This window comes from Lepidochelys olivacea, assembly GCF_965140295.1.
Source record: "Lepidochelys olivacea isolate rLepOli2 genome assembly, chromosome: 8".
NCBI lineage: Eukaryota > Metazoa > Chordata > Testudines > Cheloniidae > Lepidochelys > Lepidochelys olivacea.
The window spans coordinates 75139287-75155000 of NC_140418.1; the positions used below are offsets into that span (position 1 = coordinate 75139287).

The window sequence follows — 15714 nt, forward strand, 5'->3', positions numbered from 1 at the left end:
AAACTGGCCATCAGAGCACGATGCTCAATTGAAGGAGTGGGTCTAGCACAGAACTCCAGGTTGATGCTTTGCTTAACTCTACCAGAGGAACCTGCCTAAGGCATGCTACTGATGCTGTGGTAACTCTTGCAGAATGGGTGTTTAAAGCGGGGGTTTCCTAGGTGGGACGTAACAACTGTCTGTGAGTATCTGTTCCGTAGTGGGTTCTCCCTGGCATCTTTCTTTATATTGCAGATAAGTTAATGGGTTTTCTAAAGAGTTTGGTCTTTTCAGGTAAAAACTGAGTACTCCTTTTACATCTAGGTAGGCTTCCAAGGGTAGGAATGAGGTCTGGGGAAGAACATGGGGAGGGAAATACATTGAGACAGGTGGAAAACTGAGACTACCTTAAGCATGAAGCTGGTATGGGGCTTCCTGGTGACTTTGTCCCTGTGGGTATAAGGTTGAATGTTCAAAGCACTAAGCTAACTCACCCTCCTAGCAGATGTAATTGCTATTGGGAAGGCTGTTTTAATCACTAAGTGTGTGAGAGGGAGTTGCACAAGAAGCTCATAATGAGGGCCTGTCAGCTTTGTTGGGTCAAGATTTAGGTCCCATAAAGCCCAGGGCTCCCTAATTGGGGGGAATTTATTTACCATGCCCTTAAGAAATCCGGAGACCTTAGTATGGAAGATAGGATTCTCTTTAATGTTGTTGTGGTGAGCAGATATTGCTGCCATATGAACAGCAATATGAGGAGGCTAAGCCTAAGTCCTGAGACTTAAAGTTTATAAAGTACTCTAGGATTGCATGGCCCCAAGCTCAGGATGGAGTCACTTATTTGCTAGTGTCCCAGATAGTAAACAGTTTCCAGTTTTGTTTATAGCAGGGTGAAGCCCTTTGTGGATTGTAAAAGAATGGTGTGAACCCTCATATTAGTCAGCAGGTTATCCTTCAGGCTGCACGAGGAATATCTCTGGGTTGGAATGCAGAATCCTTCCTTACTGTTGAGATAGGAGGTTTGGAAGCAGAGGCAGCAAGTACAGTGATTCTCTAGCCAGCTGCAGAAGATGTGGCTGCCAGTGACGATGAGGTCACATTGAGGCTATTAATAGGATGTTGGCTCTGTCCAACCTGATCTTTATATACTTGGTATCAGGGGAATCGGAGGAAGACACATAGTAGGAACACATCTAAGAAAACTTTTGTCTTTGTGTGTACTTGGCATTTGGTATTTGGTGTTTTGTTTGACACACACTATTCTGGTTGTCTCCATATGTGAAATACTTGGGCTAGCCACCACTGGTTTCAAGCAGCACTTATGTTGATCCAGGAACCTTCATGTTCTTCTTACTGGGAAGGTGAAGAGCTACAGAAGTTCTCCAAAGGGGACTCATGTGGCTCCTCTGAAGGAGTCTCATCCCATTTCTCAGCTAGAGGCAGGTCTTTGCAGTGCTGGTATCATTGCTGGCAAGGAAGGCTTGGGTTGGCACCAGATGAGGAATAGATGCATATGAGTGCTGAGGGAGGGCACCATGTTGGAACGGATACTGGTACTGAGGTCTGTGCCAGAGCTGGTATCTCAGCCTCCCACAGGGCTTTTGTGGAGCCCTGTACATAGGGCCACATGGACTGCTGAAGAGGACCCTCTATGAGATCCTTCCATAATTTCTGGATCTGAGGTGAGGGAAGCTGACGAAGTCTCAAGATTTAAGGAGGGCATCTTCTAGATTCATCTCTGAAGGGGTCAAAGGTACCCCAAAGTGATTCTGGATTATGACTAGAGAAATTGGTATAGGCAGTCAAGCAGAAGAAAAGCATGCAGAATGATTGCCAGTAGGCTCAACAGCAGATCCCCTTTCAGGCCTTGAAGATGTTACTGGAATCTGAACCCGAGAGGAGTCAGGTAATCAGTACTGAGATGTTCAAATCCAGAGGAATTTGGAGAAAAACTGCTTGCCTCAAGAGTGTTCAAGCCCCTTAGGGGAGCAGGAAGGAGGAGAAGGATAGTGCTTCCTTTTTCTTTTGCCCTTCTTGTGGGGAGGTTTCATTGGGCCATCACATGGAAGGTTCTGAATATCAACACAGAGCCTTTGAGTTAGAGTCTAGTCAGTTGGAAGTCAGTGCAGAGAGATGCACGAGGTTGACCTGTATTACTAAACAAATGGGCTGCTGTGTTTTATACCAGTTGGTGTTTTTTCAGGAACAAATTAAATTACTGTCAATCTTAATATAAATCTGCACTCTAAGTGATGAACTGTACATTTCTAATTCATAGGATTATGGCCTCACTAAATCTATTGAGATATTTAGTCATTAAGGACAACGAATACGACAATCAAGTAAGTGATGGTTGATTTAAAAAGCTATCTTTTCAATTTAAAAACAATAGCTGTGCCAGTTCATGACAAAGTTAGCTGCTGCAAAAAAAAAAATGTCTGTATTCAATATCCAGTGAGAATGTTTTTGTTAATGGTGTTCAGAAAATTATGAAGTTTGTACTGGTGAAAGTTAAATGCTTACTCACTATTTTTTCAGCAAGTTTAGTGTTGTTCTACCTCCACCAGAAATCCAGGTCAGCGCCTGTAATTCCCGATAATATCACCATAAAATAAAGTATATGGCCAGTATTCCAAAAATAATAAATATACTTTTACTTGTGTACAGATACTTAGGAAGGGCTAACTTCCACCAAGCATTGTAAAGCTTTTTAGATGGGATCTCTCTACAAACCTTTGAAGTTTTAGAATTGCTTCATTAGTCAAGGAAACCTCTTTATCATTTAGCTTTAAGTGGCATGGAAGAGAATTTATTTTAGTGTCAGGGTGTCTCCCTAAGCATTTTGACAACTCTGCACTGAATAGCTTTTGTTTTTAAACATGTAAAAAAAAAAATCCTGTATTTCCAACTCCTTCTGCAACTGCATTTTTGGTAAATGTCAGTAACTCCACTGGATATTAAAGCCAAATCAGTGCTTCTCAGTAAGATCTGCATTATTGAAATAACATAAGGATTGATATGCCTGTCCCAAATTAGCAAAAAATTGCAGAACATCTTAAACAATAGATATAAATTAAAAAAACCAAACACTCATAATGGAAGAGTTATTTATTTTCCTCAGGTTTCCGAATCCTTCAACTAAAACAATATGAAATAGCTTCCTGGTACTTTCTAAGTTCACCGAGACCCTGCAGCAATGTTAATATATTTTGCATAATATACCATGCTGTGAAATCCCAACTCCCCATGTCAAGACAAAGATTTTCAAACAAAGCAGATGATATTTTGGCAAAAAGGGGTTGAGAGGGAAATAGGACTAGATTGTAGCGCTGTAATTGCTCCTGGCAAATGTGTTTTATTGAACTACTTTCTTAGGATAAATTTTGCTCTCTCTGAGAGGGAAAAACAGTACATTATTTCCTCCTAAGGGCAACATGCTTAAGATTGTACGCCATTCTGATTTTGCAGATAGCTCTGCTGCTCTGGTTGTGGTCGGGGTTTCCACATCAGTTTTTCTGACGCCTATAGTCTGTGTTTAATCCATACCTCTGCTCTTATATTGACCTCTCTTTTTTGCATACCCTATACCTTTTTCTGGCTGGCTACTTCATTGCTTTACTAGATATAGCCTGGAATGTTTCATGCATGAAGACCATTTACTAAACTACCTTACACTGCAATTTCAGACAGAACACTATGTCTTAAATATGTATAAGCAGGGAATCAATACATTTCTCTCATGCTTTGATGTTTGAATGCAAATAATCTGGAAATTGTTACTATAGACAAGTGAAACCCTCCATCCTATTGTATTGTCCTAACTGAAATGGAAAACAATAAACAGCATAAATGGTAAAGTATTTTATAGCCATTTTGGTGTTGTTAACCTACGGTGTAGGTTGGAATTGTCAAACAATATTTTTTTAATATGTTCTCTTTAAGCTCTAACAGCTCCTAGCCAATAGCCTGAAAGGGAGAAACAATGCACCTCTCTATATGCTGGATTCTGGCTATTTACAATTTTATATAAGTGGTAGAAGTTTTTACTCAACTTCAATTTAAAGCAAGATTTTACAATGTCGGAAATGTGATGAACTGTTCAGCTTTATCAGCAGGCCCGTGACTTATTTTTCTCTCTCTCGTCTGAAGCAGTCAGCAATATTTGTTATTGGCTGTGCTATTTCAGATCAGCCTGGACCATGCTTATCATTCAACTGCTGTAGTAGCTTTTCAGTGTAATGTTTTATGACTGACTGATCCGTTCTTGTATGCAGTCACTCCCATCCAGCTGCATCTAGATGGATCCATGTTTAAATTTATATTTAAATTTCACAACTGGCTTAACATCAGGTTGCAGTTCTGAGCAGCTGAACTATATTTCTTTAAGTGCCATAGCTTGCACAGCTTAGCTTCAGTACTGAAGACTGAAGACCCATTGGAATTTTACATGTTTAATTTCTTACTGTACTCCAGTACTGAAAAGGCCACTTATCCCCATAACAAAGGCAAGTCCTACTGACTGTTTTCCCCAAGTCATTAGTCACTAACATTCCTGCAATTCATAGAGTTCAACAATTTTTATAATCAACCAGATCTCATAGTAAAGGCTTTATTTTAAAAACTATTCCTAATATAAATACACCTTTCCTTCAAGCTAGTTTTCCTTGTTTCCTAATGCCCTTTATATAGGAACCTAAAGTTGGGGAAAGTTCACTGGTCACCTTGCAGATTCTAAATTAGTTCCATTGAAGGGACATGACTATAATGCTGTCTGTAGTGATTCAAGAATATTAATGCCAGCCTCAGGCAGAGACTGTTAGGAACCAAGGCACAAACCCCAAATTAGTTTTGAGTTCTATGCTTAGATTTCATCTACAAATTACCAAGTGTAAATTACTTAGGCACAGTAATAGCCTTAATATGGAGTCACAGATATTGCCCTCTGTTACTCCGATCTGTCTCGCCACCCAGGTGAGCCTACTTTTGTGATAGATGGTTCCTTACACCAAGAATCACAGAAATATTCAGGTTACTGAGTCCCAAAGGACCAGTCATTTACCCCATGCCAGTTGCAGCTTAGATCTCACACCAAAGACAACACTTGTAGCCAAACTATATAAAGATTTATAAAATAGGAAGAAGAAACCAGAGAGTCATTTAAAAGGTTAAAGCAGGTAAAGTTATACACAAATGAGTTACGATCCTAAGTTTCAAAAGGTAATACAAGCTTCTGTAATCAGCAAATATTGTATGTCCTTTAGGGCTAACTCAGGCTAAGCAGCTGGGGATCTTTTGCTTTTACCTAGAAACACTTTGCCTCCTACCCCCACCCCAGAATTCAAGCAGCATAGAGATAATCAGCTCCTTCGTGTTAGGAATTTTTATCCCACTCTTGCCATGTGCTTTGAGTTGCAAACTCAGCTGATGGGAGGAATCCACTAGCATGAATCATCTTCACAGCAGACAAGCGAGGGAGAGAGCAGAACAACAAATATCTTTTGTCCTCTTTAACATGCCACAATAGTTTGTCTAGTGTTGATTGACCTTGTTTGTTGGGAAGGATGTAATGCCTTCTGTTGATAAGCCCTTCATGCTAATTAACATCTCTCTCCTATCTGGTGATTTCCACAGTCACAGGCTCACAATACAGCCACTCAAACATTACCTGACAATATGGGATACAGATGTTATAAGATGCTATGATTAATGCATTCAGCAACCCACAAGCATTCAATAAAGTCTAAACACATTCTTATAATTCTAATACCTATTTTAACAATTCTAGCCCACAAGTGGGGCAGACTGATTCCAGATATGTATTTGTTAGTGTTCAGTTGAGACATGGGGACTCTGGTATGAGTGGGCACTGGTCTGAGCACTTCCCAATGACCTTTTAAGAAATTCCATTTGTTTCACTGTTCATACATTAGTGGTTTCACCAAAATCTACATACCAGTACCCCTAGTATATACTATTCACAGACAAAAAATTGTAATCTGAAGTTAATCTGTAAATATTTATCACTTTAATGTAGTTGGGGAAGGGAACTTTGAGAACATTATAGTTCTGTAGTTTTTGGGTCCTGTATCACCACCAGTCTTCAGACCATATTTGGCCTTTAGTTACACACTATTATATTCAAATTCTGCTATCAGTTACAGAATTTGGAGTTATATAGGTGTAAGTGAGGTAGACTTTGTGTGCAATTAGAACTTAATCATGGTGTATCATTGGAGATGTAGTCCAGCTGGGGAACCCATCCCATAGAAAAGAATGGGGACATGAGGAACCTGAACTACAATTCCCATGGAGTATTACAACATTTTTCAGTTTTTGTAAATTAATTTTTTTGAACCACAGTCAATTTTCTGTGGCAAGTAGACACTTTGTGAAAAATTGTCAAGTCAAAAAACAAGTTCTGTCAAAAAAATGTTTTGAAAGAAAAGTCTTGACCAGCCCCAATTGTAATTTCATGTTTTTCTCAGTGACTTCAGCATCCGATTTGCTAAGTTTACCGTAAAAACTTTTTTTTCCTACCAGCTAATTTTGATATGCCACCTGGATTTTATAGTCAAATAGATTTTTTTTTTTCTGGCTCATGCAACATCATCAGGAATAGATTCTGCAAGTCAAATTATGCCCTTAGCTACCTTAAAAAAACAACAATCCAACTATTTACAATACACGTTACTAACAGAGCTGTCCCAATTCATCACCGTGTTCATTTGCTAGTACAGTACGTTGTATTCCCATCCCCTACCCTTCAGCTGTTTGTCTTTAGATTGCAAACCCTTCGGGATAGGGATTGTTTGTACAATGTCCAGCATAATCAGTGCACCCACAAAGCAGAGTTTCACAGGTGTTAGCTTATGGCAGAATCTGGCTGTGTAGTGGGTACTTAGCTAATAATTCTGTTCATGTTTGAATTAGATTAGAAAATAGCTTATTTTCTTAGCTGTGTTGTTTCTGCAGTGGCAACAGGAGTAAAAGTAGGAAAAAGTGAGCAGATCAGACTTTTACACACACAGGAGTCCAAGGGCTTGTCTACACTACCGCGCAGGTCGAGCTAAGATACGCAACTTCAGCTACGTGAATAGCGTAGCTAAAATCTATGTACTTAGATCTACTTATTGCGGTGTCTTCACTGCTCTAAATCGATAGCTAACGCTCTCCCGTTGACTCCGCTTGTGCTCCTCGTTCTGGTGGAGTACTGGAGTCAACAGGAGAGCGCTCAGCGGTCCATTTATCGTGTCTATACTAGATGTGATAAATCAACCCCCGCTGGATCGATCGCTGCCTGTCGATCTGGCAAGTAGTGTAGACAAGCTCTAAGCCTTCTTCACCCTCCACAAAAATATCAAGTCACTTCCAACTTAGCCTGCAAGAGGGAATGAAAGAATATGCACCTTCCCCATGTGCTATAATCCTCAACCTACATGCCAAAAGCTCAACCTTCCTCTTATCCAGCAGTTTAAGCCTTCAGTTTTCTCTTGAAAATTTGATAGTGCAATTAACATGAAATAGCAAAAATAAAACAAGGAATACTGTGCTGATTGTATTATTTCCAGTAAAAGACCCCGTTTTAGTTTATCTGAAGCTTGCTACATACTTCAGTATTTGTTTATTTAGGTTGGTTACATTTTCTTTCATAACAGAGTGTAGCATATGATGTAATTCTGTTTTAGTAGTGCAGTGTTAACGGCCCAGTTTTGAGAATAATTTCAACTCTGGTTTATAAGGAATGTAAATGCTGCTATAGGAAGGCAAAGGAAGTTAGGGGGTTCAACAGCTAACTTCCTGTTGTGCATGTCAGCACAACAGGATGAGTAAATCCTTTTCCTTCCTGGACCAGCAGTTTAGGACAGAAACTGTGTTCTACGGCTTAGCTAAAAACTGATTTCTAACATTTTTTCTTTTCCAATTTGAACAGACTGGTATATGGACTGAACTTAACAAGATTGAGCAAAATTTCTTAAAGCCTTTGCACACAGGACTTAATATGTCAAAAGCACATTATGAAGCAGAAATAAAAAGTAAAAAAGCAAATAGACGAGGTTGGTTGTCTCCATTACTATCCTTTAGATGTGTCCTTTAGATGTGGACATGGTGTGAGAAAAATGAGTGAACACTATGTAGGTTGTATTTTAGGTAGAAGTATTTGAAATATGCTGGGTTCAAAATGATCACACAACAACCCTGTAGATACCATATTTGTCATTAGGAACTACTTTCGTAATGTAATAGGGGTCAGAAAACAAATCTGTGGGCTTTGTTTTCATTACTATGCTTTCTTCAGTTTTTCATCCAATATGGACTATTTATCAATTAAAAGTAGCCATTATTCAGGGTCTGTTTATTTCCAAGTGCACATACATGTAAGCCTTATGGAAGCTAATAGAAAAATACATGTGATTCGGAGATTGTTTCAACATGAGTGATATCATGTGGACATTCAAAAATTGCTCTGCACTGCTACTTCTGATTTAGTGTTCATGCAGCCTACAGAAGCAATGCAAACCAAGAAAGGGGGATGGATAAAATATGGAGAAGCTAGTAGCCTTTGCTTAAACAATAAAATTAATATTTAAGTGGTAGATAAATTAAATCATGGCATTGGACCCTCTCCTGCCATCTTTTTACATGTGTAACTATCTATTATTCAAAGAAAGTTGTATAAAAAATGGGTGACAGGATTGTGCTGTGGGAATTCTTGCATTTTTCCATTTTATGTGATTTGCAGCTTCATAAAATTGTCTTGTACTGCAATATAATATACCTCTTGCTATTTTACTATAGTACAAGATTTATCTTTTGAAATCCATATAGTAATAGTTCATATGCAACACTTACTATAGAGAACAGCCCAATAGCTTAGTAATGCAGTGACCTGCCATATGGAACGCTGAAGCTATAGGAGCCACCTCAGGTCTACATTCTGTTAGAATTCAGCGCTCTCCATTCTTAACTCTTGACCAATCACTGGATACACACATTTAACAATTTAGAATTTATAACTGTAATATAATGAAGATGTTAATTTAAAAATTAGAACACTCTGCTGCTCTATAATATGTTCTTTTCTTTTGCAGAATCTCACAATTCTAAAGCAGTTTGTTCTGTAACAGTTGGCGGGGAAAAGATGCCTAACATGACCACTGAAATGCAGCTTCAGGTAAGTTCATACCTTTTTCCAAAGTTATGCAAATGCATTTAGACTGTTGTTGTTGTGGGGTTTTTTTGTTTTTGTTTTTTTACCTGAAGGCAAGTGTACATTTAGAGCTGACTGGGGGGGAAAAGAATGTCATTGTGCTAATATAAATAACATGAATTTTTCTTGACATTTCAGGTTCTACATTCAGCTCTTTTCACATTTGATTTAATAGAAAGTGTTCTGGCCCGAGTAGAAGAACTCATCGAAGTGAAAATAAAAACCATAACATAACAAATATTGGGGGTCAAATGAAGCACTTGATGTCGTAAATCCTAGTGGGTTTTTAACTCTTGCAGTACATTAAGACACTGGTCATTATGACTTTACTTGAAAGAGACGTTATCAAGCTTTAAACAAGTCTGTTGAAGAATTATTTATAAAAGGCTGCTAGAATATTTGCAAGTGCTGTTCTTTACATGTCTTATTACGTGTCTTTACTGTAGAATCTGATTAATGGAGATAGTCAATGTACTAATTACAACAAAATATCCCAAGTTACCCTCTCATTGAGTTTGCTGCAGTTTTGCTAGTGTTTGCATCTGCTTGGCATAAGATAATTATATTTTATTAACCTTTGGAGAAGAGAGGATGTTTTTGGTGTGTAGAAATAGCCTTATGTTTGCATTACCTAGAACCAAATAGTAATGTTTGGAAAGTTTTGAGATCCACAGATGTGTAAATAGTAGGTATTATTACTGCAGTTAATATTGCTAACCATACTTCTAGATTAATAAAGACGACTGTAAACCAGGACTATCCAAACTGGAGATCTGAGCATAGGGATTTGAGGACAAGGGGAAGCCAGGCTTCAAAAAGCACCTCCAGGACAAAACAGGATAAGTTTTAGAACTTTCCACAGTGAAAAGTAATATACATAAACAAGACAGTAAACATATTTTTTGTAAAGAGAAACAAGAATACAATTCAGTGCATAAATTGTTAATTCATAATATGGTCTAAAATATATGGACTTGGGGGAGAATCTACTCTAGGATCATTGATTATTCTTATCCTCCCTAACTATGAAGAATCTCCCAAAGAGGTGTTTAAATGTTTTGGAAAATAACAGATCACTTTGCAATCAAGCTAAAGTTAAGGTACTTGCTTTTTAATGCTGTTTTATTTAAATTGCCCAAATTGTAAAAACAAAACATACATAGGATTTTAAAAAAAAATCTCTTAACTTTTCTCCAAGTTAGCAAATTTGGTATAACTCACACTATCTAGCATTGAATATCACAATAAATGTTATGTAAATTTTCATTTAATGCATTAATTATATACACAAATATTTTTAAACTGACCATTTTTTGTATAGTTGCTGTATTTTTTTTGAACAGACAAGAAAAACATTTGTATTTTGTTTAGAAATGTAACTCCAGAAGTTTTGAATAAATCTAATTGGTACTAAGTTAGTTACAATCCAACTGGATCTTGTGAAGCATTTTCCAAACTGGACTCTGGTCTATGATCTGGGCTTTTGCCATTAGCATTCTGTAGCGAATGTTGTCTATTTGTGGTTTGCAGGTGATCTTAAAAGGAAAAAAGAAATATGTGCCGCTACTTACAAATATTTTGATTAAAAGAGAATTAGATAGTTTGGGTAAAGAAATACTGAACCATATACTCTTAATATAGTACAACTGGAAATTACGAAGAGACTGAGACCAGATTCTCTCAACTGGGTGTCTGGGGGTAAGGGAGAAACAAAGGTAACAGGGTAAGCCACCTTGGGGTGCCAGGCTGATCCTGAAGCACAACTTAAAGCAGCTGTGGGACTGATTTGTTCATATTCTGATAACATCCCACAAGGGGTTGTTACAGCTGCTAAGGATTAGCTAAATATGGTTGCTCCCTGGCCACCCCTCCTGCACTGGGGACAGGGAGAAGTGAAACAGCAGTCATTATGCATGTTGTACTCCAGCTGGTGTTCCCCAAATTGGGGAGTCTTGAAGTAGCTTATTCAACTGGTTTGAGGCTGCTTTGCACTGGCAAACTAGTGCAAGTTGACCACAGCAGGGGCCAGATTCTGGCCTTAAGATTTAGAACTGTATTTTAATGGCCACAGATAGGCCTGGGCCTTGTACTGACATCATCCCTTACATGGAACTCCCATTGAAGTCACTGTGACATTAGTGAAGATCAAGTGCAGGAGAGCTTCAAATTTGTAGGATCAGCAGTAGGCCTAATTTTATTTAACACCTTTGCAGTTAACACTGAATTAGGATATGGTGCAGAACAGATTTCACAAAAAGCTAGAGGTCTGATGTACAGTGGTTACTATTAAGATGTCAACATTTAATAGTTGTCACACTGTAGTACATGAGATGCCACAGTTATTTTATAGACTCTAGAATAGAAAATAATTGCAGTATCTTATGCCAGACTATTGTAACTTGGTAAATGCTAATTTTGTATACAGTGACCACTTACGAAAAGGATAAAATGCAAACTAATATCTGGTTTGCTGCTGTTCCTTTTATTTTTGGTACTTTATCGGAGTGCTGTTCATACTATTATAATTAATGTTGACTCAACATTTTCTGTAGAAAAATCATTAAATAGCTTCTGCATATGCATTCATCTTTTCAAAGAAAATTCATGTTTACTTAAGCATGTAGGATGTGTGGCAGTTTCACAGATATAAACAACACAAATGGCTCTGTTGTAGTTGTTAGTCTATAGAGTAGATTTATACAAGTAAATCCATAATTGATTGAAGTCACCAAGCTGCTATAGTCTTTAGGTTAGTAATTTACTTTAAGAAGATCTTGAATATTTACAGCCTGATTTTGATTTCATGCTAGTTTTACATTAATCAATGAATGGAGTCACTCCTGATCTACAATGGCAAGTGAGAGCAGAATTAGGCCCTAGATCTCTGTCATTCATCTTTATACATGCTCATAAGACCTTTTAAAGCTATTGTTAATAATAGTTTTAAACAAACATTTGAACTACAACATCAGACTTTGGCTTGTGTTATTAGAACAGTAGGTATTGTCAGGACTCTGATCAACGTAACAGTAAGCTACAAGCTCAGTTAAGGACAAAAAATTAATTGCTTTTGTTGGTTAATGTATTTTTTTTAAAAAGCTTTCATGGGTAATATTTGTTAATATATACCACAAGACTTACCTTGGCTATAGTTAGCATGAGTTTAACTATTTCAGCAGCGTTATGAACTGGAATTACACGTAAATTACTGCCCAGGAATCTGCACATCAGAATAACCATAGTTACATTTAAAATATATATTTACAGTACATGACAGCTTAAGGCTGAAAAACCCTTCTCACATTATCCAAGTAATATTTCTTCATCCGAGCATTTCCCACAATTCTGAACATCTGGGCTGCTGTCCTCTCTCTGCATCTCATGGCACCACATGGTCTGGCCATATCCCTTCTGCTCCTGCTTGCTGCCAGATTGTCTGCCTTCACAGCAGCAGACAGTTGCAGTTTCTTTGCCTTCTGCCCTTCTTCTATTTTTACTTTTCTACCCAGTTTATTGGGCCTTGGGGAACAGTGTTCTCCCTCCTCAGCATTCCTTTCTCCCTGGGTCAGTTAACCTCTGGGGGGTTTAACTGTCCCTGAGCCTTCACTGCAGCATCTCCCTGCTTGCTCCTCTGCACTTCTTTCCTACCATACTTTTGTTTCATAACCCTCCCTACATCTCACTACTTTCCAGACATCCAGAATTGTAGGAGATGCTGAGCTTCAGAATGGAAAATTTCTTACCAATACTTCTCTTCCTGCTAGCAGCATCTCCCACAATTCTACCTGTCCTGGTAGGGGTCATGAGTCAACGGTCAGATATTAAGTTGAATCGTTACCATATGACTGTCTTCCTTGGTCTAATGTACATAAGTACTTCATTATCTCTGGAACATTTGTTAACGATGTTATGCAAGTTTTACAATTTGGGAATAACTTATATGACAGCAAGCAGAAGCACAGGGTGAGTGTCCAGACCGTGTGGCACCAAAACACTGATCTGCCTCTGTGAGCTGCAGAGAGGAGAGCAGCCCAGATGTCCAGAATTGTGGGAGACATTGCTACCAGAAAGGAAATTATCAGTAAGAAGTTTTCCAATCCTACCTCCTACGCTCACCACCAGTGCATGCAGAGAGTTTGGGGTTTTATTTTGTTTTTAAGGCAAATGGAAGGTTGACACTATTCCTACATCCCTCTTCTCTTCTCTCCCCCACTCCCACCCATGCATCTCCTGGTCCTGTATTTTATGAGGTGTTGTTACAGGAGAGAAGCTCCCTTCTTTCTCTGGAGTGCTTAGTGACAGAGACCCAAGCCCTATTCCACTTTGCTTGAGATAAAGCTCCTTCAGCAATTGTGTGCTCAGGAAGGATTGAGACTGTAAGCACAGCTCTGCCATGCCAGTTGCAGAATTAGTTTTCACTCTCAAAATGCCAGTAGGCAAGTGGATTTGTTGAGGATGGTAGTAGATTACAGTCAGGTGTTTGAAAACACTAAGGAATAGGTTTAAATCTAAACTCCCATACCTTGTTACTGCACTATCCAGACAGAATGTGCTACCTGTCAGATATACCCAAAACAAGAGGATAATCCTGATAAGAATTTCACTTTAAAACACACTTTTATGTTGCTCAGGGGGGTGCTTTTTCCCACCCCGAGTGACATAAATGTTGCCAACATAAATAGTAGTGTAGACATGGCCTACATGTGAAAAATCAGGGTGACACGGGATGAGAATGCTTTAGAATAATCAGAGGTTTAATCCAAATAAGTAGCCAACTGTTCAGATACATATGGCTTCTGTGACCCTCCTTCTTGTGACTATAGGTAAGAAGTTTTACAAACCAGTGAACAAACGTTTGTTAAATATTTCTTCATGCAGACAAGACTTGTTACGGGAAAGTTTTGGTTTTTTTCAAAATTTAAGAAAAATAGCAAAATTTTCCAGTCAAACCTAGAAAAAAGAAAGAATCGCTAAATATATTACGTAGCACTGAAGTGATTGAAGAAAGTTACTTGTCGTGCTTTCAGGCATGTCCCATGTTGTCAAGTTGACTGACACGTCAAAATGATTTTGAGAGCATTGTTTTGCACATTCTCCATTAATAAGACAAGGCAGCATTACAAACGTTAGCCTCTGGCTAATTTTCCACTAGATGAGCAAAATCAAATTCACCTGTGTGACAATTTGGGAAATCTGTCTGCAGCACTTATGAATTCTGGTTGATATTATGAAGTTGTTACTATGTAAAATTGCTGTATCATGGAATGCCTCTAGGTCTGTGTATCCAGACCAAGGATAAGAGCAGATTGTTAAGGACTATCCGCATCTGAATAGGTCTTACCTGGGAAGAACAAAGGAGTTACTGCATACTAGGAGAAACTAGTTCTCCAACTTCCCTCACCAGTTTGGGGGGAGAGGGGCAGGGTTTCAGTGTCTGGCGTTTGGAGAGTGGAAAATTCCAAAATATAGGATGAAGAAGCCAAAGTGTTGAGGGCAGCCTTTAAAAACCATAGCGGGTGAAGACATGCAGGCAAAAGTAAGGGGATGGATTAGCCTAGGTGAGAGAAGGGTCCATGTTTCAGAATGCAAGCCATGCATTTTAGCAGAAGGATTCTGGCTGCCCCTGACAACTCTGACCCCAACCCAAACAGTGCTCTGGAGTAGTGAGGAAACCGGAAAATGCATGTACAGTTTATTATTTTTGTACTGAGGTGAGTATTTTTTGTGTGATTAGGTAAAAAGCAATGGTGTTAGAATCCTGTGCAAAGTGTCTGTGTTTTGTGTGTTACACTGTAGGCCCAGGAGACCCACATGGCTAAAGTTCTGGGACGGGGTGAATTTAAATTCTGGGTGCAAATCTAAGGGCTTAGCACCAGTGGTGGATTTAGAGTTAGTGGGTCCCTGTGCACAGCTTCATTTTCTCCCCCCCTGCCTTTGGGATTCAGCCAAGAAAAAGAACATTCTCTCTTATCTTTCCCCCCACCCCCATTTTTCATTCTTTCTGTTCCAGGCCAATGGGAGCTGTGGAGTCGGGGCAGGGGGAGTACGTGGAGACACCCTGCCCTCCCAGGGGCCACAGGGATATGCCTGCTGCTTCTGGGAGCAGCATGGCACAGAGGGTGGGAGGCAGAGCGGGCAGGGAGCCGCCTTAGCCCTGTTGCTGGCATGTCTCTGCGCACCCCGTCGGGAGAGGAAGGCAGCAGGTTTCCGTGCGCTGCCCAGGGCAGGGGTAGTGCACAGAGCCACCTCCCCTACCTGCCAGAGGCGTGCAGAGACGTGCCCCGCAGCCAGCCACTTCTGGGAGTGGCGTGGGGCCACTGGCCACAGCATGCAGGCAGCCTGCCTGCCTGAGCCCTTCTGCGCCACTGGCCGGGACTCAGGGAGGTTGTCAAGTGAGATTTGTCCTGCACTTTGGGAGGGCGGGGCCCTGTCATTGGGGGCCCCGTGACACCACACAGTTTGTTTCATGGTAAATCTGTTCCTGCTTAGCACTGTTTTTAAGGACTCTGTAATGAGCTGTGAGGCTG

The 15714-nt window shown here is 39.5% G+C and overlaps 2 protein-coding genes across 4 annotated transcripts in view; one reads left to right on the top strand and one right to left on the bottom strand.

Moving 5' to 3' along the window:
- GLMN (glomulin, FKBP associated protein) overlaps positions 1 to 10419 on the top strand; it is a 46200-nt gene extending 35781 nt beyond the window's left edge. Inside the window, exons 13-16 of one of the 3 annotated variants that reach the window (XM_084635757.1) lie at positions 2258 to 2321; positions 7910 to 8033; positions 9069 to 9151; positions 9326 to 10418. In XM_084635757.1, coding sequence (XP_084491883.1) covers positions 2258 to 2321; positions 7910 to 8033; positions 9069 to 9151; positions 9326 to 9421 — 367 coding nt within the window. In that variant the 3' untranslated portion in view covers positions 9422 to 10418. Of the gene's footprint in view, positions 1 to 2257; positions 2322 to 7909; positions 8034 to 9068; positions 9152 to 9325 lie in introns of all 3 variants that reach the window. The other 2 variants (XM_084635756.1, XR_014712581.1) reach the window with 2 other exon arrangements.
- Positions 10420 to 10587: 168 nt separating this feature from the next.
- Positions 10588 to 15714, bottom strand: part of LOC311524952 (protein SPO16 homolog) — a gene marked incomplete at its 5' end in the record, with an annotated part of 8933 nt that continues 3806 nt past the window's right edge. The window contains 2 exons of the mRNA XM_084636624.1: positions 10588 to 10722; positions 12329 to 12407. Coding sequence (XP_084492750.1) covers positions 10603 to 10722; positions 12329 to 12407 — 199 coding nt within the window. The 3' untranslated portion in view covers positions 10588 to 10602. The remainder of the gene's footprint in view (positions 10723 to 12328; positions 12408 to 15714) is intronic.